The sequence below is a fragment of the Mytilus galloprovincialis genome, chromosome 1 (assembly GCF_965363235.1).
Source record: "Mytilus galloprovincialis chromosome 1, xbMytGall1.hap1.1, whole genome shotgun sequence".
NCBI lineage: Eukaryota > Metazoa > Mollusca > Bivalvia > Mytilida > Mytilidae > Mytilus > Mytilus galloprovincialis.
This window is the reverse complement of record NC_134838.1, coordinates 1,211,851-1,235,600: the sequence shown is the minus strand read 5'-3', so window position 1 is coordinate 1,235,600 and position 23,750 is coordinate 1,211,851. Positions and strand designations below refer to the sequence as shown.

Here is a 23,750-nt window from a genome sequence, read left to right as displayed (position 1 = left end):
CCAGAAGTAAAATTCAGTGACCCATAAAATCTGTATTGGAGTTTCGTTTGTTTAATTTTGACAGTAAATCTTACAATATCCAGAGGGCTGCAATTCAGATGTAGATGTTATAATTCTTAGTCATTGTAAACTTAAGTTATTAGAATGGCCGCTGCGGCAAGTCCGATAGAGTTTGAGCTGGAGAAGACTCTTGGAGAAGGGGCTTTTGGGAAAGTATTTTTATGTTGTGACAAAACAGATAAAACACAAAAGGTACATTATTTTACACATTTTTTTTTGTATTATAATTAGATGATTTGTTTAACAAGTAGTAGGTTTAGTAGTTATATTTCAAGTTGTCTACCTACTTTCTTTTTCACACACAAATGCTCTGGGAACAAAAGTGAAAGTAGACATACTGGACATTATGATGAAATGTCCAATGTTGACTTACATGTTATTCTCTATATGGTATTCAGCTACAAAAGAACAGGAGAAGGAATTTTACCATTGACCTGTAGTGAATTTGGAGAGTGGTGACAACTGAGATTGTGTCAGAATAAAGTCATGGTTTTTAGATAGTGCAGCACTCTGTATCTGTATTTCCCACTTCTGTAATATGGATGGATACGTCACAGATTCCTTTTGGCTATTGTGTGACGGGTTGGTCTGTGCATAAATTAGTCGTGCTTACTGAGGAGTACTGAATTAAACTCCTAGCGAGTCCTCCAGATGGTTCCAATCTACTGCAGTGCGCACAAATATGGAGTTTTTGAACCGGTCGGTTTTACTTTTAGGAACTATGACCGCACCTTTGTTGATACAGACTTGTTGGTCTATAATGTTCTTAGTTACAAAATTGTTATATGTTGTCGCTCTTATTTGTTGTTTGGGTCTATGGAATTTTATAAGATCGTCAGGTGGAAGCGCTGGTATCTTCCCCTCAACCACTTTAAAGAAGAACATCAGTTGTTTTTTTTTGTCATCTTGACTGTAACGACGGAAGCTGAAGTTCTGATAGCATTTTTGTCATACATCCTTCATCCCTTGGTTTGTAGTCTTTGGTGATAAATCTAGCCCCTCTTTTTTTATGGATTCTAATTTGTCGATGTCTTTTTAGTTATATGGGTCCCAAATAATTGATCCGTACTCCATAATGGATCTCTTGAGTGCTATATATGCTGTTTTACACCATTCCCTAGGGCAGTGTTGTAGGTTTCTCTTAAGGAAGCCTAGCATGGAAGTTGCTTTTTTACATGTGTTTGTTAATTGTTCCTTCCATTTTAGGGTGCCACATGTGGAGGTGAATCTGCTTACCCTTCCGGAGCACCTGAGATCACCCCTAGTTTTTGGTGGGGTTCGTGTTGTTTATTCTTTAGTTTTCTATGTTGTGTCATGTGTACTATTGTTTGTCTGTTTGTCTTTTTCATTTTTAGCCATAGCGTTGTCAGTTTGTTTTTGTTTTATGAGTTTGACTGTCCCTCTGGTATCTTTCGTCCCTCTTTTAGATCTTCTTGTATTTGTAGCCTGAGATAAGATCTGGATGACACTTGTTCGAGTGTGTGGTTATTAAGGTTGTAGAACCGTTGGCTTATACTTTTCAGGCTAAGCTTATAGCATTTTTGGCGTTGAAGCGCATACTCCAGTCATCTGCCCATTTTTTCAGTGATTTTAGGTCCTCTTGTGATTTATTGTGATCATTTTGGTTTTTGATTTCACTGTACAGTCATCTGCCAATAGTCGGACTGACAAGTTTACTGCATCTGGCAGATCATTTATATGACACAGCATGAGGATGGGTCCTAGAACCACTCCTTTGGGACTCCAGATCGACTGATGCATTTGTTGAGTGTTCTCCACCAAGTTGGACTTGCATTTTTCTTTCAGTCAGGAATAAAGTAAGCCATTTGTGTATTTGTATGTTTCCTCTAATTCCGTATTGGTTTTTTTTTGTGCAGGAGTCTATCATGAGGTACAGTATTGAATGCCTTGGAGAAGTCCAGAATTGCTATATTTTCCTAGTTTCCTTTGTCGTATGACTGGAGCATGTTGTGGATTGTGATGGCAAATTGGATCTCACATGAATATCAGGATCTGAAGCCATGGTTCAATGAATTTTATATGCTTTTCTAGATGTTTTAGCATGTGTCTGCATATTATGTGCTCTAGTAGCTTACAGGGTACTGATGTCAGTGAGACAGGCCTGTATTTTCAGCCGCATGTTGATCTCCTTTCTTAAATATGCTAAAAATGTTGGCGTTTCTCCAATCATCTGGTAGGGTACCACTGTCTAGGGTTAGCTGGAATATTATTGGTGCCAGGTGTTCGGCGCATTGTTTTAGTACTCTGTTTGGTATGTTGTCTTGGCCAGATGCTTTGGATGGATTGATTTTTTGTAGCAGCTTTTTTACTCCTTCTGTTCTGATGGAAATTTGAGTTATGGAGTCTTTTACCCTGATGTTTGTTTAAGGCAGTGTTTGGGTTGTATTCTTTGTGAAAACAGACGCAAATTGCTCCAGTAGAATTTGGGATTTTTCCTTGCTGTTGTTTATGAGTTGCCCTTGTCTCTTTAGTGGTGCAACTCCAATGTTGTCTTGCTTCCTTGACTTGACATATTTCCAAAAGGGTTTCGTGTTGTTCTTGTTCATTCCTTCGATTATGGCATTGTTAATGTAGAACTCCTGACTTTGTTTTCTGCTTTCCTGATTTCTTTCTTGCAAGTTTTTGGTAATGGCGATAATTTGTCCAAGATTTCGCTCTTTGGGCTTGGTTGTACAGATTTTGTTTTTTCTTCAGCATTTTCTTGATTTTGTGGTTTATCCATGGCAGTCTGTTGTTTGACTTGACTTTTTTAGATGATATGTTTTTGTTAAGGCTGGCAAATAGGTGTTTCTTAAATGTCAACCAAGCTTCCTTGACATTTTGATTGTTTTGGATATCATTCCTTATTTGTGTTGTCAGTAAATTTATATCTTTATTCAGTTCATTCCAGTCAGCTCTTGCCCAGGTGTAAACTTTTCGAGGGTTAGATTTTGAGTAGTACGGTTTGATGTATGATTGCACAACCTCATTTATGTGAAACCTCTACCCTTAGTATCACGACCTCTGACAGAAAGAATGATGTTGTGGTTCCTACATAATAAAACTTCTATTTTTTACATTTCAGTATGCTATGAAAGTAATTGATTTGAGTAAGTCCCCTCAAGAGGAGAGAGAAGCTGCTGAAAGAGAGGCTAGATTGTTGTCGGATTTTAAACATGAAAATATCATAGCTTATATAGATTCATTCCAAGAAAAGGGTGCTTTGTGTATAGTTACTGAGTTTTGTGACGGAGGAGATTTATCAGAATACATTGAAACACGAAGTGGAAGACCATTTAATGAAGATCAAATTGTAAATTGGTTCAGACAGATCTGTAGTGGCTTACAGGTAAGCATTGACTTATATTCTTGTATGAAAAATAGAATGTGAAAAAAAATCAGTATTTGAAAGGTATTTTTTTGGTTCAAATATTCTAGTTGCAAAGAGAAATAGCGAACCATTTGAAATAAATATAAGAATTGCAAGAAGATACTCATTATTTGGTAACTGATGGGCTGTTGGCTCATTTACAAATCTCCCTATTTTAAAAAAAAATACTATATTGATTTATAGTTTTTAACATATACCTTGACATATATATCCCACATATCTTTATTATTCATTTGCATGAGAAAATAAATGTACGAACAGAGATAAACAGCACTTGATCCATGGTAGCTGACTTGGAACAGACTCTTTAGTGCCCCCTCCCTTCCCCTTTGACAATCTAAACATATTTTTTTAATGTTCTCACTTAACAAAAATTTTGACAAAATCGCAGCAAACTCCAAAATTCTGTACATTATTTTGTTGTTGTTTGTATTTCAGTATTTACATGCTAGAAATTGTTTACATAGAGACATAAAGACACAGAATGTTTTTCTGACAGGACCAAAGAAAACTGCTAAGTTAGGCGATCTAGGATTAGCAAAGTATGTTAATAAACATTATACAAATGACAAGTTAATATTTTAAAATATATTGTGCTGTGTAATAAAATGCAAGCAAAATATTATCTAATTATAAAAAAAATTACCTCCCCTTTGAGAAGCAAAATCAATTTTGTCATTATTTTTCTATTTCATTAAATTTGTTTTTAATTTTTAGTCGATTTACTAAAATGACCCAATGTTAGCGCTTCCATCAAACATTTATCTTATACATTACCCGTCTTGCATTCAATTAGCAGCAAAAATTGCCACATGGGATTTTACATCGATAGATTTGTAATTGGTAGTTTATTGTATAGGGTTTAACATAAGGAGATAAAAGCTTGTGACAATGTTGCATCAAGAATACTACAAAAAATAAAAAAGGAAATGGGATCTTCAATTCAACATACCTAAATCATAAACAAAACTTTAGATAAAAAATCAAACACAAACTGAGTTGAGATTGGTCAGTGGTTTTAAAAGAGGGCCAAACACATATATATCATTATAAACAAGGAAACTACTAAAACTAAAGAGAAAAAAACATTTCATGACTTAAGGGGGCTCGCGGGTCTAAATCATTTTTTTATTTAATATAGGATTTCCCTATATTTTTCTATAAATGAACTTTATCTTATACTTAATAGAAAAATGAAATAAAAAAATGGGGTCACAGTTCATTTACGCTCACAATCTGTCTTCGAAAGAAGCATACATTTTTGTTAATTAATGTCCTTTTTTTTCAGTTTAACTAATAGGAGAAATAGCGGTAATATCGAAATAAAAAAAAAAACTAAATTACAGAAATCGCTTAAATTTGACAATTATTTAGTTTATGTACAGCTTATTCGAAAACAACAATAAAAAATATAGGTCACCGATGAGTTAAAAAAGAAAATTCAATTCTAATGCCAAAAAATGGCATTTTTGCACCAAAGGGAGATAAAGTGGAGCTTTTTCAATGATATCTACATTTTAATAGTCACCTGGGTCCAACAGGAATTGATTTTTATGCCCCACCTACGATAGTAAAGGGGCATTATGTTTTCTGGTCTGCGTCTGTTCGTCCGTTCGTCCGTCTGTCTGTCCCGCTTCAGGTTAAAGTTTTTGGTCAAGGTAGTTTTTGATGAAGTTGAAGTCCAATCAACTTCAAACTTAGTACACATGTTCCCTATGATATGATCTTTCTAATTTTAATGCCAAATTAGAGTTTTTATCCCAATGTCACGGGCCACTGAACATAGAAAATGAAAGTGCCAGTGGGGCATTTGTGTACTGAGGACACATTCTTGTTTGGAATAATTTTTTTACCATATGATAAAGTAACAACTACTACAGGTAATAAATAAAATTTGTAATGAAAAATTAATGTTTAATTTTTTTCTGAAAATCTTATAACTGCGAGCCTCCTTAAATGCACTTTTGGTAAGATGATTGGTGGATTGATTGTTGGTTGAATGTCCAGTTGCAAATATTGCATGCATGTTCAGGATGATATAAGTTGATTGGAGCAGCAATATATAGTGAGTATGCCAAATTGATCTAATTCTATACTTTGTTTCTTCACAGAGTCTTAGAAAGACCTAATGCTAAAGCTGTAACATTTTGTGGAAGCCCTTATTATATGTCACCAGAAATATTTGCGTGTAAACCTTATGATACAAAGGTAAGATTTTGTGTTTTAGAATATTTTTTACATGATGCCATATACACATGGAAAAAAGTATTGCAACACCTTGATTTGTTAAAACTTGAAAAATCAGCCTCTTTTTTTGGATGAAATATCATAAAATATGTGTATAATATTATTGAAACATAGTTTATGATAACATTGGCATTGAAACGAACAAAAAATGTTTGAAAAAAAATGATTTATATAACCACAATTTTAATAACAAAATGAAGTGTTTTTTGTACAAAAAAATGCATTTTACAACTTTTACTGTAGTCGAACTTTACAATGTCAGACATTTCAAAATTAATCTTCAGATGACTGTTCACATCATGGTTGATCGTTATATGCCAAAGAATTAGTACTTTGTGCGCAGCCTCCATTCAAACGGATAACCGCATCTTGACGTCTTCTGATTCCTGCCATAAATCGACTAATTTGTTGCTAAGGTAGCAGCAACCATTTCTGATGAAGAGCATTGTTTATTTCATGATGTGTTTGAACTGGGGTGTCCTTTCGCGCACTTTCCGCCCAATAGTGTCCCATATATGCTCGATATGGTTCAAAGTCGGGCTACGATCGGGCAAAGGAAGATGAACCAAATTCCATTTGAACATTGGATCTTCCTCCACGATGCTAATTTCCAACTTTTGCGGGCTCTGCACTACATTAGATACGGAAAACTGTGTGTCTGTTTGTTAGCAAAGGTCTCCGAAATGGTCTTATCGCACGATAACCAGTAGCGATGAGTTAATCTCGAACAGTTCTTGTTAAAAGGCTCCTGTATTGCCACCACTCTCTTTTTAGGATTGTCTTGTATGCAATGGGTTTCCTTCTGACCAACCTTCATTATGCTTGATTTTCTCTAGCAAATGGTATAGGGGGTCTTCATTATCTCGGAAGGTCTTTAACAGCGTTTATTGCCTGATTTTTATTCTCAAAACGATTTATAGTGGAATGGTGATGACCAACAATACGTGCAGTTGTTACAGCGACATCCCTGCTTTTCTTATGCTGATAATCTGCCATCTTGCTGCAGTTAAGAGTTGTCAAGGACCCATTACAAGGTGTCAATCACATAGCTTTAAAAACTTGGTTATTTAAAGTGTTGAAAACAATGAGGGTAAAAACATCTGTTTTGCTGTTTACGGGTACAGTAGCTGCATGTGCAGATAAAAACTTATCGAGTGGATATTTATTGATTAATCTCAGGTGATACTTAAATAATGTTTAACTAGTTCTATTTTACCAAATTATATCACAAAAAAATAAAGAGTGTTTTATTAATTTCAATTTCAATTTGGTGTTGCAATACTTTTTTCCATGTGTATATATGAAAAATCCTAGAAAACCATTACATGAAAATTATTACATCTTAAAACAGTAGAAAAAATGTTCTTCTTCCTTTCAGTAGTCTTTTAATAAGCAAGGTTTTACATGTAGTGGAATTGTAAAGAATATTATAGACAAATTAGGTAACTGCATATCATTTATATCTTTTAATAAGCAAGGTTTTACATGTAGTGGAATTGTAAAGAATATTATAGACAAATTAGGTAACTGCATATCATTTATATCAGAAATATATTAGTAATGAATCAGTAATGAACCAGAAATGGATCAGAAATAGATAAGTTTATATGGAACATGCAACATGTACCGCTTTACTATAATTTTCTTGTTTGTCGTTTATTGTTTAAACTGCTATAGCTGCCTAGCCTATTTTTTCCAGAGTGACATTTGGGCAATGGGTGTAGTTATATATGAAATGTCAACATTAGAAAGACCCTTTGATGCTATGTTGATGCAGCAGCTAGTATTTAAAATTGTACATGGAGAGGTAATTATATTATTAATAGGTCGTAAAATGCAAAGCGGCGTTTTGCATTTGCGCCGATTTTTTCTTTCATTTGCGCCGATTTTTTTTTTCATTTGCGCCGATTTTTTTTACAGGTAAATTACAGGTGAATATGTATAAGAAGATGTGGTATGAGTGTCAATGAGAGAACTCTCCATCCAAGTCATGTTATTTTTCATTTGTCATTATAGACCTCTTCCGTTAGCCACTTGTACAAATTTAATGAATTATCAATCATAACATGTATATAACTGTTGTCCCCTGCTCACCACGGGGAAGTGGAATGAGGCCTACCAGACTTTTTCCTTGACCGTACCCGTAGTTCTTTAGCCTCTGTCTTTCGGACATCTGCCACACGGTTATGCTCGTTCTGTGTTTTGACAATAGAATCCGTGGTGACTCTGGCTTAACATGATTTTATGGTACATTAGTAAGATATGTTTTTTTTTATGTTTCACCCTCTGATATGTATGGCCGTCGGTGATTAAAAAATTGACTCCTCGGCTCGTTTCAGTGTGCAATATGTCCATCATGTTACAACAAAGTTCCAGAACAATATGAATCAAAATTAACACATAAATGAACAAAATTTATAACCAGATTTTACCAATGGTATAGTACAGTACATGTACAATTATTAACTTACCTGTAAATCTAATTAGGAGCAAATATAAAATCGGCGCAAATGAAAAAATGAAATCGGCGCAAATGAAAGAATGAATATTTTCAAAATCGGCGCAAATGTCATACGCCCATGCAAAGAATAAATAGAGATGTCATTGAAACAGAGACCCAACAACGAAATTATTAACAACCAAAAAAGATGTACAGAGGTAAATACACAGTCTGTAACTTTTTGATAATTTATTTTTTTTAATAAATTTGATACATTTATGTTCTCCAATTATCATGGGTCATGACTATGTATTGAATCATTACAAATGCATCTGTTGCAATGTTATATTCATGATCTTGTGCTTTATTTCGATCCTAAATGAGCAGTTCATTGATAACCTGTAGGTCACCAAGTTGAGCATTCATTGTTAAAGTATGAAGTTAAAAATACAGAAAAACAGTTCAGAATGACAAATACACGTCAAATAATTATTGGTAACAGTAATTCTTCATAATACATGTTTATAAACTTTAACTGTTCAATAATGTTCTTTACAGAAGGGAAGATTGTGACTTTTTGTTAAAGGGGATGAAATAGCAAAAAAATATGTTGATTTTCATATGAAAGAAGTAAACTGTTATACATTTAATTATGGTACAGAGGTTTATACATTTATGTATAAATATTATAATGGGTTATTTTAAGAAGACACATCTATTGTCACCATATTGTACTTTTGAATTTCAGTTACCTCCAATGCCAAAAGATAAATACAGCGCCCAGTTTTGTAGTCTGTTAGAAAAAATGATGTGTAAAGATTCTAAAACCCGACCTTCAGCCGATGATATTTTATCTGATTCCCTGTTTACAACATTTAAAAAACCAAAGGTAAGACGAAGATACCAAAGACGCAAAACCATGAATAAAGTTAGATGTGGGTCAATGACTCAATACCATAAATAATGGCAGAAGTGGGTCAAATATGCAGTACCATGAATAAAGGTAGATGTAGGTCAAATATGCACCTACCCAACAAAGTCACAATTACCATGAATTTAGGTAGATATAGGTAAAATATGCACCTACCCAACAAAGTCACAATACCATGAATTTAGGTAGATGTGAAAATTATGAACTACCCAACAAAGTCGCAATACCATGAATTTAGGTTAGATGTGGGAATTATGAACTACCCAACAAAGTCGTAATACCATGAATAAAGGCAGATGTGGGAATTATGCACCAACCCAATAAAAAGCAAATGAACATATCTAGAGGGAAGCATAGTCTGTATAATTTACTGTTGCCATTGATGATAACTCATTTTCATATCACTATAACACATAATACTTTTATTACATGTCATTTCTCAATACCTGTTCATTTAAGTTTGTTTAAAAATGATATGTCAGGCTTTGAACATTTCCATTTTAATGATATGAATTTATGATAAAGTTTTTAAATAATAGAGAAAATAATGTTTGCAGTCTTGAAAAAAATATATTAATGATAATAGTTAAGATACAGCATTTATTTAGTGTCTACTATGCTAAAGGGAACAAAATGTTGAATCAGAATTTTTGTTCACCTGATGATGTCAGATGGGTTTTTTTGTCTGGTTGTAGTTGCTTTTTTTTTCTTTATCAAAGACACATTAATGTTATTCTATGAAATTCAAAATTTTAAGATGTGCCCAAAATATCATTATTTCACACTATGATACACAATTCCAAAATTTAAAGTTTAATTTGTTAATCTTAAATGTATAGATTTTATTCTGTTTCACAGACCCCTCCCACAGTGCTCCCACAGAAAAGCCAGTTTGCCGCAACCATGTCCAAAGCAGGATTTCAGGACATCATTATGCAAGGAACAACAAAGAAAAAAGATGTTTATGATATGTCAAAGTTAGTCACAACATTGAACGAAAAACAGCAAAAATATGCCCGCAGTGTATGGGCAGCTTCTACTAAAGGGGTAGAGAATATCATGGCGTCAACACTTACTGAGACAAAAAAAGATTATGATAAAACATCTAAAGGTTTGAGTTTTATGAATAAAAAGAAACCAGCTGACACAGATGATATAGGTCTGGATATGGATGCCACGCTCACGGAAAAACAGCAAGAGGCGATGAAACCTATGGATCCAAGACACATGGTCAATTTAGTTGTACACACCTTGACACAGATATTTCCAAAGGTAAGTTAATCAAATTCTATCTTATTTTAATGTTCACTAGTTTTTGCCAGTTTGATTACTATTCAGTTCAATTTATATATGAAATTTTTTTCTTAAATGTTTGCTTGCCTTATGTAAGTGCACATTATTGTTCTTGCCATATTAACAAAAAAACTGTAGATTAAATAAATTAAATCTTTTTTGATCTTATTTATTAATTGGAAATTGTTTAGATTTTAATGATACTTATCCTTCTGTCCTCCTTGTTAGAAAGAAGAACAACAATAGTTAAAGGGAAATTCCGCGATTTTTTACTTATCATCTAATTATGTTTATCTTAACATAAAAAACACATTTGCAAAGTTTTAAATTTATATTCCTTCTAATAACGGAGAAAATTAAGTATTTGTAACTTTTTTGGTTGACCTTCTCGAGTGGGTTGTGACGTTTTAGCCCCGATGTGTTGAATTCTGGGAAAAAATAAAATCTGTTTAACTCTTATAGCTTATCAACAATATACGTAATTAAAAGCGCACAGCTGACGAATGGTCGTAGTTATTAACCACAATATAAGAATGAACATAAATGAATATGCATATACCGTTTTGTTTTGATTGAATTAAACTCCTATAAAATTATCTCTAGTAAATATTTTCGAATAAATTTCATTAATTATTGTTGAGATTTTTTCATAAAATATCTATTGAACATTTTTACTGATATTGAACTGAAAATATTTGGGTTCTATTTACCGTTATTATTTTGATAATCATTTCAATGCAACTTATGTGTGAGCAGAGTGTGTATATTATTTTGTAAAGGTCACTACATATTTCTCGGCTTGAGGTCAATTCGTTTACCTTGTAGCAATTTAGCCGCAGGTGTAAGATCATTCGTACACAGGTATGAATTTAGCCGCAGGTGTGAGATCAAGCGTACACAGGTATGAATGTTGTTATTTAAAAAGGATAAACAGAAAGGATCAGAAAGAGTATGCCGTATTTAATACACTAAGATTTAATACACGATGAGAATAAAGATACAATAATTAAATTGTGTAAATTAATTGAAAATAAAATTCAGATTCGTAATTCCAAAAGTGTATAAAAATAAAAGGAAACAATTTTTGATTACTTTCTTAGCGGCAATTGGCGTAAAGATTCAAATATGAGGTAAAAAATAGTACTTTTAATCTTTAATAAAAACTAAATGCAATATTACCCAATTTGATAAGGTTTACCATTGCACATCTGTTTGATATACTTGACCGGAATTTCTTAACTTGTATTCAAATCTGGCTGTGTTTAAATGCTAACAATCGTAAAACTTTCGCAATTTTAAAGTTTTTAATTGAAAAAGAAATACAACATACAACATGCATGTTTTTAGTTTCTTTTTAACTTTTCATTCTTACATATTTAAATTCATTGGACAATCATTTACTCGAACTATTTGTGAAAAGAATACCAATTATCGTTTATCTCATTAATGGATATACATACAATATAATAAATCTAAGCTAATACATTATTTTTTTTGAGGATTTTTTTACAAATTTTTTTTAAAATTCTATGATAATATTTGTGCAATGTTGAACATGATAGCCGTCATTAATCCAAATAAGTAATACAGTAGTTGTAATAAAACTTATATGTTAGTAATGCATAACTGATATTGACGAATTTAGAATAGTTCGTCCCTACATCATTGTTCTTGAAACAATCATTATTAGTATACATGTAAGTTTCCTGTCGTGTAAGCGCCATTGAGGAGGAGCTCCAGAGAAAGCAGACTAGTAGCGTTTCGTTAGTTTGTTTGTTGGGAAAGGAGAGGACATGCAACCACTTGTACAGATAAACGACAGAATTACCATACAAGCATTTATAGTCAACACAATCAGAAAGAGTTCCCATCGTTTGACGGGGAATATGAAGGATTCCAAGAATGAACAAGTGACATGTCTAACTCTGAACAGTTAGGAGACGGACTTAACAATGATCTATAGACATCGACTGCTTGTTCTTGATATTTGAAACTGCATGCATATACGTATACATTTATGATAGTGATGAGTTCTTGTGTCTGACGAAAACTAAATTCCTGCATGGTGATATCTTGCCATACGTTTATATTGGTTTGGTAGGTGATTACTCAAAATCGTTATTTAAAAATCCTGTTTGTGAGATGTAGATTCATTTCAATACCGAAATTTTGTCTATATATTAACTTTCACAAGTGTATAAGACGGAGAAGCTCTGAAGGTACATTACTCCCATTTTGTTTGGGTGTGAACCATCGATGTTTACAGCAATATCAAAGAATAAGATGATGATGGTAGAAAGAACTATGGGCGTCATGTGGCAAATATTACATGCATATCTGACCATGAGTTGTCAATCTGTATGAAAAGATTTCCAATACAACCATATTATTAAGAAGGAATGTTTACATGTTATACTCTCGTACTAGTATTACAGTGTTCTTGTGTCGTTCACCTTAGACACACATCTTTTTAACAATGTTTAAAAAAAAAGACAGAACCAATTTAATGTCATATTTCCCTATTTTTTAATATAACTATAAGTCTTTTATCTGGCAAGAATACCCCTATTTAGCGGACAAGCAGTTTATTCTTTTTTCTGTTATTGAATACCAAGAAAGAAAATAAATCCCGAAATTAATTTGAACTTTGATACTCAATAGTTTTCCAGCAAGATATTCACATCCCTTTGGGATAATTAGTGTTCGTCCAGTGGCATATATAACATGCATGTCGGAACAGGAAATTTGGCATAATTTCCTTTCAAAACCATGTTCACATTATTATACATTATACCCAACAATTGTGATGACGAATTCCTTCCTTTGTTCGAGAACAATCTTATTGAAACAGAAATCTGTGATTTTACTATGTCCATAACTTTGATGAACCAAAGCAAGTTAAATATCGACCTGTATTTAATTCAAATTGATTCTCTTCTTCTTCGTCCATCGACATCCCATGATAACATACTGTTGTCATACGAGAACTAGTCTATTTACAAAACTTTTAACCCAAATTAAACAAAATGTATGTTTCTTTCTTATGTTCAATGTAAAAATGTATATAATTTTAAATTGCAACTATCTATAGTTCCGTTACTTTCTAACCAGAATGGTTGACAAGTGCGTATTTTTTTGTTAAATCAATATTTCTTGTATATGTTTCAAACTGTCCTTCACTTTTGACAACGAGTACTTACATTTCCCGAAATTTACCTTTGGAAAAAATGTGTAAACAGATTTTTATTTTATCAAACCTTTTTTTTGGAATTATTTAAATTTTTATAAATAATATTCTTTACACCAGAAATGTTTTTTATAAACAAGCGTATGAGTAGTAATGACTAGTATATCACTATCGGACACGCAAGACAGAGATGTATATTATACACCTGATAGTTCAAAATGGAAAGTTTCAAGTTATGGGTCGTGTACACTGATCAATACTCTCAAAAGTGAAACGATGCATGAACTTGCAAGTCCGACAGGAAATCGCTTCAATACCTGAACGTGTCACCTCACAATACATTTGGGAGTGATACCTTTAGCCATGCTGGTGATCAGACAAGGGAAGGTCCAATTTATTTAAATAAGTTTATTACAAAAAAGAAATATGAACAAATTAGATTTTGGAAAACAATTTTCACGGAACACTTATGCTCATTAAATGACTTTGAACTATGACTTTTTCACCAATTCCAATATAAACAGTTAAAAACGACAGACCTTGGTTACTTAAAAAAAAAAAAATTTCCGTATCAAGTTAGTTAGTCGGATAAAACAACCGTACGATTGACACGATATTGACACGCGATAACGACTACATTAGGCTACTGTGGATTTGGTCCTTTGTGGTTCATAGACATATCGTGGTTAAAAACGGAGAGGATGGTCAAAATGGCGACACACATAGAATTGATACTCTAAATTTAAAATCGATGGTGATCTCTTGCCTAGCAGAATAAAACTTTAATATCTATGAATTTGAGCATTTTTATACAGAATGGACATAATATCAATTTTTGATTTTTTTGCGGAGTTTCCCTTTAAGTATATATCATTTATTCTAACTAAGTTCAATCAGTACAATCAGTCCCTTATTATTTTTTTTTAGATATTCTTCTCTCTCCTATTAACTGGACCTTGTCTTATCTGTCTTATAGTCAAATTGTTCAATTTTAATGTACTAAGATCATTAAATTCACTAGAATTCATGATTTGGCTTAACCATGGATTGATACCAAATCGAAACAAAGTTATTCATAAGTGGGTCTTTTAAATTTAGAATAGTAATTTGACAAAAAACAGCTGAACTATTTTTAAACGCACTTTAATCATTGAATAATTGAGTATGATCCAAGAGAAAGATTTAAATGAGTTCATAAATTACTCCAGAAAAGAGAGGAAAGCAACATCAGATTAGTTTTTGATATCCAGAATTTTCCTCCATGTTCCCACATGATAAAATATTTTACTAACTGGATCAAAAACCCTGCTGCAACAGTCATTAATTGATTCTGATAGTGAGTTTTTTTATTCACTTATAAACTTCATGGAATATTCCATAATATATATTGAAATATTACTTGTAAATATAGATAAGAAGATGTGGTATGAGTGCAAATGACACAACTCTCCATCCGAGTCACAATGAATAATAAGTTAACAATTATAGATCAAAGTACAGCCTTCAGTATGGATCCTTTGCTCATATCGAATCCAAAGCTATATAGAGCCCCAAACTGACAAGTGTAAAATTATTTTAAAAAGAAAACAGACGGTCTAATCTATAAAAAAAAACAAGAAATGAAGATCACACCATCAAACAACAACCACTGACCAACAGGCTCCATTGTAAGACTGTTACAAAGATGTGATTTATTTTTGATAATTACTTATAAGATTGAGAAAATGGAAATTGGGGAAGTTACTTATTTTATGTTAAATGTTTCTTTTTTAGGGAGAAGATGGTGAAGTAGATCAAAATCCTATAGCTTTGAATGCAGCAGGTAAGTCCATTTGTTCAAATTAGGACTGGTTTGTTGTCTATACACCAACTAATATCACCGGAAATCCATAGTATATGCTGGTTATTTTTCTTATTTATCAAGAACACAACTAACATTTTTAGCTCACCTGGCCTAAAAGGCCAATTGAGCTTTTCTCATCACTTGGCGTCCGGCGTCGTCTGTCGTCCGTCGTCGCCGTCATTAACTTTTACAAAAATCTTCTCCTCTGGAACTAATGGGCCAAATTAAACCAAACTTGGCCACAATCATCATTGGGGTATCTAGTTTAAAAAAATGTGTCCGGTGACCCGGCCAACCATCCAAGATGGCCGCCATGGCTAAAAATAGAACATAGGGGTAAAATGTAGTTTTTGGCTTATAACTCAAAAACCAAAGCATTTAGAGCAAATCTGACATGGGCAGAATTGTTAAACAGGTGAACATCTATTTGCCCTGAAATTTTCAGATGAATCGAAAAACCCGTTGTTGGGATGCTGCCCCTGAATTAGAAATTTTAAGGAAATTTTGCTGTTTTTGGTTATTATCTTGAATATTATTATAGATAGAGAGAAACAGTAAACAGCAATAATGTTCAGCAAAATAAGATTTACAAATAAGTCAACATTACTGAAATGGTCAGTTGACCCCTTTAGGAGTTATTGCCCTTTATAGTCAATTTTTAACCATTTTTCGTAAATCTTAGTAATATTTTACAAAAATCTTCTCCTCTGAAACTACTGGGCCAAATTAATCAAAACTTGGCCACAATCATCTTTTGGGTTAGTAGTTTGAAAAATGTGTTCGGTGACCCGGCCATCAAACCAAGATGGCCGCCATGGCTTAAAATAGAACATGGGGTAAAATGCAGTTTTTGGCTTATAACTGAAAACCCAAAGCATTTAGAGCAAATCTGACATGGGGGTAAAATTGTTTACCATTTCAAGATCTATCTGCCCTGAAATTTTCAGATGAATCGGACAACCCCTTGTTGGGTTGCTGGCCCTGAATTAGTAATTTTAAGGAAATTTTGCTCTTTTTAGCTCACCTGGCCCGAAGGGCCAAGTGAGCTTTTCCCATCACTTTGCGTCCGGCGTCCGTCGTCGTCGTCGTCCGTCGTCTGTCGTCCGTCGTCCGTCGTCGTTAACTTTTACAAAAATCTTCTCCTCTGAAACTACTGGGCCAAATTGAACCAAACTTGGCCACAATCATCATTGGGGTATCTAGTTTAAAAAATGTGTGGCGTGACCCGGTCAACCAACCAAGATGGCCGCCACGGCTAAAAATAGAACATAGGGGTAAAATGCAGTTTTTGGCTTATAACTCAAAAACCAAAGCATTTAGAGGAAATCTGACATGGGGTAAATATGTTTATCAGGTCAAGATCTATCTGCCCTGAAATTTTCAGATGAATCGGTCAACCCATTGTTGGGTTGCTGCCCCTGAATTGGTCATTTTGAGGAAATTTTGCTGTTTTTGGTTATTATCTTGAATATTATTATAGATAGAGATAAACTGTAAACAGCAATAATGTTCGGCAAAGTTAGATTTACAAATAAGTCAACATGACCGAAATGGTCAGTTGACCCCTTTAGGAGTTATTGCCCTTTATAGTCAATTTTTAACCATTTTTCATAAATATAAGTAATCTTTTACAAAAATCTTCTCCTCTGAAACTACTGGGCCAAATTAATCCAAACTTGGCCACAATTATCTTTGGGGTATCTAGTTTAAAAAATGTGTGGCGTGACCCGGTCAACCAATCAAGATGGCCGCCACGGCTAAAAATAGAACATAGGGGTAAAATGCAGTTTTTGGCTTATAACTCAAAAACCAAAGCATTTAGAGCAAATCTGATGTGGGGTAAAAATGTTTATCAGGTCAAGATCTATCTGCCCTGAAATTTTCAGATGAATCGGTCAACCTGTTGTTGGGTTGCTGCCCCTGAATTGGTAATATTGAGGAAATTTTTGCCGTTTTTGGTTATTATCTTGAATATTATTATAGATAGAGATAAACTGTAAACAGGAATAATGTTCAGCAAAGTTAGATTTACAAATAAGTCAACATGACCAAAATGGTCAGTTGACCCCTTAAGGAGTTATTGCCCTTTATAGTCAATTTTTAACCATTTTTCATAAATCTAAGTAATCTTTTACAAAAATCTTCTCCTCTGAAACTAATGGGCCAAATTAATCCAAAGTTGGCCACAATTATCTTTGGGGTATCTAGTTTAAAAAATGTGTGGTGTGACCTGGTCAACCAACCAAGATGGCCGCCACGGCTAAAAATAGAACATAGGGGTAAAATGCAGTTTTTGGCTTATAACTCAAAAACCAAAGCATTTAGAGGAAATCTGACATGGGGTAAATATGTTTATCAGGTCAAGATCTATCTGCCCTGAAATTTTCAGATGAATCGGTCAACCCATTGTTGGGTTGCTGCCCCTGAATTGGTCATTTTGAGGAAATTTTGCTGTTTTTGGTTATTATCTTGAATATTATTATAGATAGAGATCAACTGTAAACAGCAATAATGTTCGGCAAAGTTAGATTTACAAATAAGTCAACATGACCGAAATGGTCAGTTGACCCCTTTAGGAGTTATTGCCCTTTATAGTCAATTTTTAACCATTTTTCATAAATATAAGTAATCTTTTACAAAAATCTTCTCCTCTGAAACTACTGGGCCAAATTAATCCAAACTTGGCCACAATTATCTTTGGGGTATCTAGTTTAAAAAATGTGTGGCGTGACCCGGTCAACCAATCAAGATGGCCGCCACGGCTAAAAATAGAACATAGGGGTAAAATGCAGTTTATGGCTTATAACTCAAAAACCAAAACATTTAGAGGAACTCTGACATGGAGTAAAAATGTTTGTCAGGTCAAGATCTATCTGCCCTGAAATTTTCAGATGAATCGGTCAACCTGTTGTTGGGTTGCTGCCCCTGAATTGGTAATTTTGAGGAAATTTTGCTGTTTTTGGTTATTATCTTGAATATTATTATAGATAGAGATCAACTGTAAACAGCAATAATGTTCATCAAAGTAAGATTTACAAATAAGTCAACATGACCGAAATGGTCAGTTGACCCTTTTAGGAGTTATTGCCCTTTATAGTCAATTTTTAACCATTTTTCGTAAATCTTAGTTTTCTTTTACAAAAATCTTCTCCTCTGAAACTACTGGGCCAAATTAATTCAAACCTGGCCACAGTCATCTTTGAGGTACCTTGTTTGAAAAATGTGTCCGATGACCTGGCCATCCAACCAAGATGGCCACCACGGCTAAAAATAGAACAGGGGTAAAATGTAGTTTTTTGCCTATAACTCTGAAACCCAAATCATTTAGAGGAAATCTGACAAGGAGTTAAATTGTTAATTAAGTCAATATATATCTGCCCTGAAATATTCAAATGAATAGGACAACTGGTTATTGGGTTGCTGCCCTCCAATTGGTAATTTTTAAAGAAATTTTGCTGTTTTTGGTTATTATCTTGAATACTATTATAGATAGCGATAAACTGTAAACAGCGATAATGTTCATCAAAGTAAGATCTACAAATAAGTCCACATGACCTAAATGGTCAATTGACCCCTTAAGGAGTTATTGCCCTTTATAGTCAATTTTTAACAATTTTCATTAATTTGGTAAATTTATGTAAATTTTTACCAAATATTTTTCTCTGTTACTAATGGGCAAAGTTCATTATAGATATAATTGTAAGAAGCAAGAATGTTCAGTAAAGTAAGAACTTCAAACACATCACCATCACCAAAATACAATTTTGTCATGAATCCATTTGTGTTCTTTGTTTAATATGCACATAGACCAAGGTGAGCGACACAGGCTCTTTAGAGCCTCTAGTTGGTTATTATCTTGAATACTATTATAGATAGAGATAAACTATAAACAGCAATAATGTTCACCAAAGTAAGATTTACAAATAAGTCAACATGACTGATATGGTCAGTTGACCCCTTTAGGAGTTATTGCCCTTTATTGTCAATTTTCAACCATTTTTCGTAAATCTTAGTAATCTTTTACAAAAATCTTCTCCTCTGAAACTACTTGGCCAAATTAATCCAAACTTGGCCACAATCATCTTTTGGGCTAGTAGTTTGAAAAATGTGTCCGGTGACGCGGCCATCCAACCAAGATGGCCGCCATGGCTAAAAATAGAACATGGGGGTAAAATGCAGTTTTTGGCTTATAACTCAAAACTCAAAGAATTTAGAGCAAATCTGACATGGAATAAAATTGTTTATCAGGTCAACATTTATCTGCTCTGAAATTTTTAGATGAATCGGACAACCCGTTGTTGGGTTGCTGACCCTGAATTGTTAGTTTTAAGGAAATTTTGCTGTTTTTGGTCATTATCTTGAATATTATTATTGATAGAGATAAACTGTAAACAACAATAATGTTCAGCAAAGTAAGATTTACAAATAAGTCAACATGACCGAAATGGTCAATTGACCCCCTTAGGAGTTATTGTTCTTTATAGTCAATTTTTAACAATTTTCATAAAATTTGTAAATTTTTACTAACATTTTCCACTGAAACTAATGGGCCAAGTTCATTATAGATAGAGATAATTTTAAGCAGCAAGAATGTTCAGTAAAGTAAGATGTACAAACACATCACCATCACCAAAACACAATTTTGTCATGAATCCATCTGCTTCCTTTAATATTCACATAGACCAAGGTGAGCGACACAGGCTCTTTAGAGCCTCTAGTTAAATTGATAATTGATATTTAATTATAATTCTTATCATATATTTCTAAGATTATCTCCTTGAGAAGGAAAATTTATAGTCAGGATATAGGTAGTAATAGAAAACGAGTTATGTTCTAGTTTGGCTATTATTTGTATGGAATGACAGCAGTTGATATTTGAAATTATTTAAGGCATTCTTTCATACTGTATTTTGGCGTTTAGACCTCAAATTTACTGATAATGCTACTACCAAAAAGTGATGTTCAAATTATGCTGCCACCAGAAAGGAACAAAAAGTTACATCTTGATAATAATGCCACCAGAAATGAACATCATGATTATGAGGCCACCAGTACGGGGTAACTTGATAATGCTGTCACCGGAACAGGACATGCTGCTAATGCTGCCACAAGAAATAGACATTATAATGCTGCAGTCATACTGTAAAAATAGGAATACAAGATAGATTTTGGGTATACATCAATTATACAAGCCCATGATTCAAAACAACAGAGGGTATGCTGCCACAAGTAATAAACACTACAATGCTACAGTCATACTGTAAAATAGGAATAAAAAGAAGATTTTGGTATAGATCAATAAGACAACAAGCCCATGATGGAAAACAACAGAGGGTATTAACATAGAGTCCCCAATTAAGCATCTAAACAATAAATCAAACAAAAATCCTCATATGAATAAATCAAACAGAAACTGCCATTAAACACAAAATTAACAAAACAATGCATAAGACAATTACTAACTATAATAGCATATTTAGAATTAAATATATAAGTCTATGAGTCCTAATTTTGTGTATGATTTTATTTTTTACAGACACCTCTAAAATGACCCCTGAAGAACTACTTTTACATCAGATAGCTATGCTTCAAGCGTAAGTTGTTTTATGAACTACTTTTAAATCAGATAGCACCAAGCGTAAGTTAGTTTATGAACTACTTTTACATCAGATAGCTATGCTTCAAGCGTAAGTTGTTTTATGAACTACTTTTACATCAGATAGCTCCAAGCGTAAGTTGTTTTATGAACTAGTTTTACATCAGATAGCTATGCTCCAAGCGTAAGTTGTTTTATGAACTACTTTTACACCAGATAGCACCAAGCGTAAGTTGTTTTATGAACTACTTTTACATCAGATAGCTATGCTCCAAGCGTAAGTTGTTTTATGAACTACTTTTACATCAGATAGCTATGCTCCAAGCGTAAGTTGTTTTATGAACTATTTTTACATCAGATAGCTACCGGTATGCTTCAAGCGTAAGTTAGTTTATGCAGTACTTTTACATCAGATAGCTATGTACCAAGTGTAAGTTGTTTTATGCAGTGATTTCTTCTTTTTTAATCTGGCAACAGATCAACCACCAAAAAATCATTTTTGATAGCCAGATTTTTCTTTAGGTTTGAGATTTCTTGCCTGTGTAGGATTATTTGTACTGATAGATTTCAGTAGACAAGTTTATTTACATGAAAATTAAATTTCATAGAAAATATTTTTTCTTTAATTGAAAAGTCTTTGAAATAATTTTTATTTATTAAATAAGATATGTTTATTACAATCAAAAAAGTTAATTATGAAATAATATCATGCTAGAGAAAATTGATAGCTTTTAGATTTTTCCTAATTTCCTTACCAACTTTTTATAAAAGTATCGTTATTTTGAATTGACAGGCATTGTTGTAAAGTATTAGGATTTCAATTGTTCAGGAGAGCTTATGACATCTTGGATGCCACAGACGACAACATGGAATTAGAGGTAATGATGACATAGTAAAAGAAAGATTTGACGTATGATCAACTGAATAAACTCAAATATAATATTTTAACCTAAATTTGTATGTAATTACACCTGTTTTGACCAGTTTGATAACTTTGATAAACCATATGTTGATTAAATTTTTCTCCTGTTATTTCCTTGCACTTGGTATTTTCCATTAAATTATGAGATAAATAGATTTTAACATATTACCCTGTTGACTTCAATGGTTAATCACTTATGTATGTCGAGGAATTAATAATGCAACTTATATGGCAATTTGGATAAACAGATTCTATGTATTCTATTTTTATGTTGCACTGCGAGTATAAATCTAATAAAAATATATGATGTAAGTTTTAGTTGGTACATTGTACTTGCTAATGTGATGAAACAACCAGTGCAAAATTGTATAGTCATATGTGGTTTTACTTTTATTCATTTTTTGTAAATGAAAAAATAAATGGCCATTGTAAAACAATTTAAATCAAACCAGTAAAAACTATTGAAGTACTTCATCCAAAACTTTTGTAATTTCAGGAAAAGTTGATAAAACTTTTGACACCAGAGAAGTTTGCTATGACTGGAGTTCAGTTGTTTTATTGTAAGAACTTTGAATACAATTTGGAAAAACTAAAGAGTGGATCTGGACAGACTGATGCATGATGGTAAAAAAACAAACTCTCAGGCTGTGAACTATGTGTCAAATGATAGTCATTTATGTAATATATGAAAGGAAACCTGCTGCATGGAAAAGCATGTGTGACTTTGGGATTGCATAATGTTTATAATGTTTTTTTCTGAGATGCCATACATTGTGAATATAGCTTGTCCTTAGTATATATGTAGGATGGAGCTTCCCCCCTAATTCTACTGGAAATATTAGTTTACATTCTGAAATATTGATTGCACTTAATTCATCTTTTTTAAGTTGACATTAGTAGAACCACATTATATGTACTAGGAAAATGTCTTCCTCATAATAAAAGACTGAAATAATTCTTTGACAAAATTCAATAAATGTATTTTTAAAATAAAATTATTTCATCTTTCTTTTTTACTGCAACAAGCTGTACAATAGCCCTAAGATGTCCTAGTCGACAAGCCTTTAAGTCTGAGAATTGAATACCTCTTTCCATATTTCTACTGATCAGTGGAATAAGCAATATATATATATGCTTGCAAAAAAAAACATAATTGCAGTTTATGATTAACCTTCCTGGTCAAGAAAAGCAATTGTTTGAAGATACATTAGATTGTAAGTTAGTAAGTAAATCATTGGTAAAGGATTTAACATAAAATATAAATCCTCAATCATATACAAATACAGGAGAAGATATACTGGATTTATTTCAAACTACATTTCACATTTAATGAGCTCATCTTATGCCAATCTTATTATTGAAAAAAAGCATTTTATACTAGATGTTGGAAAAATTAACATATGACTCTTTAACATTCAATAAGTCTATGTCATGTTGGTTTTGGCAGTACTTTTATAAGTTTACAATGTGTTCATCGTAACCATGTAAAAGAATAATATTATAAAACGTAATCATAGAAAGAAAGAAGGAGATGGGTAGTGAAAGTTATATTAGATTTAAAGTCAAAGTCAAACCGGTGAATCAAGAATTTTTTTTATTATTTTAGTTGTAGCTTTTTCTTTTAGATAGAATGAAAGAAAAAAGTATTCACATTTCTCTACTGTATTTAGTCAGATGGTATATTATGTATGATTGTATGATGCATAAGTTACTTAATGCTTGCACAGGAAAGAAATAAAAATGTATTATGTTAATATAAATAGAGAATTAGTCATGGAAACTGGATTTAGATCTGTGTGCTGCACATCATGCACTATGTAAGTATGATGTACTTATCTTA

The 23,750-nt window shown here is 32.8% G+C and overlaps 1 protein-coding gene across 1 annotated transcript; it reads left to right on the top strand.

Moving 5' to 3' along the window:
• Positions 1-3: 3 nt before the first annotated feature.
• LOC143062623 (serine/threonine-protein kinase Nek4-like) lies at positions 4-22,917 on the top strand. Its single transcript, XM_076234289.1, has 11 exons — positions 4-252; positions 3,146-3,409; positions 3,890-3,993; positions 5,563-5,659; positions 7,398-7,505; positions 8,887-9,027; positions 9,928-10,341; positions 15,323-15,371; positions 20,929-20,986; positions 21,782-21,866; positions 22,407-22,917. The coding sequence occupies exons 1-11, from the start codon at positions 145-147 to the stop codon at positions 22,530-22,532; spliced, it is 1,554 nt and encodes a 517-aa protein (XP_076090404.1). The 5' UTR covers positions 4-144; the 3' UTR covers positions 22,533-22,917.
• Positions 22,918-23,750: the final 833 nt, after the last annotated feature.

What these genes read in the sequence shown, in the direction of transcription:
- LOC143062623 (XM_076234289.1), top strand. Translation starts at nt 145, where the DNA reads ATGGCCGCTGCGGCAAGTCCGATAGAGTTTGAGCTGGAGAAGACTCTT. An exon ending in TGACACAGATATTTCCAAAG is followed by an intron (nt 10,342 to 15,322) that starts GTAAGTTAATCA and finishes TTTCTTTTTTAG; the next exon opens with GGAGAAGATGGTGAAGTAGA. An exon ending in ACGACAACATGGAATTAGAG is followed by an intron (nt 21,867 to 22,406) that starts GTAATGATGACA and finishes TTGTAATTTCAG; the next exon opens with GAAAAGTTGATAAAACTTTT.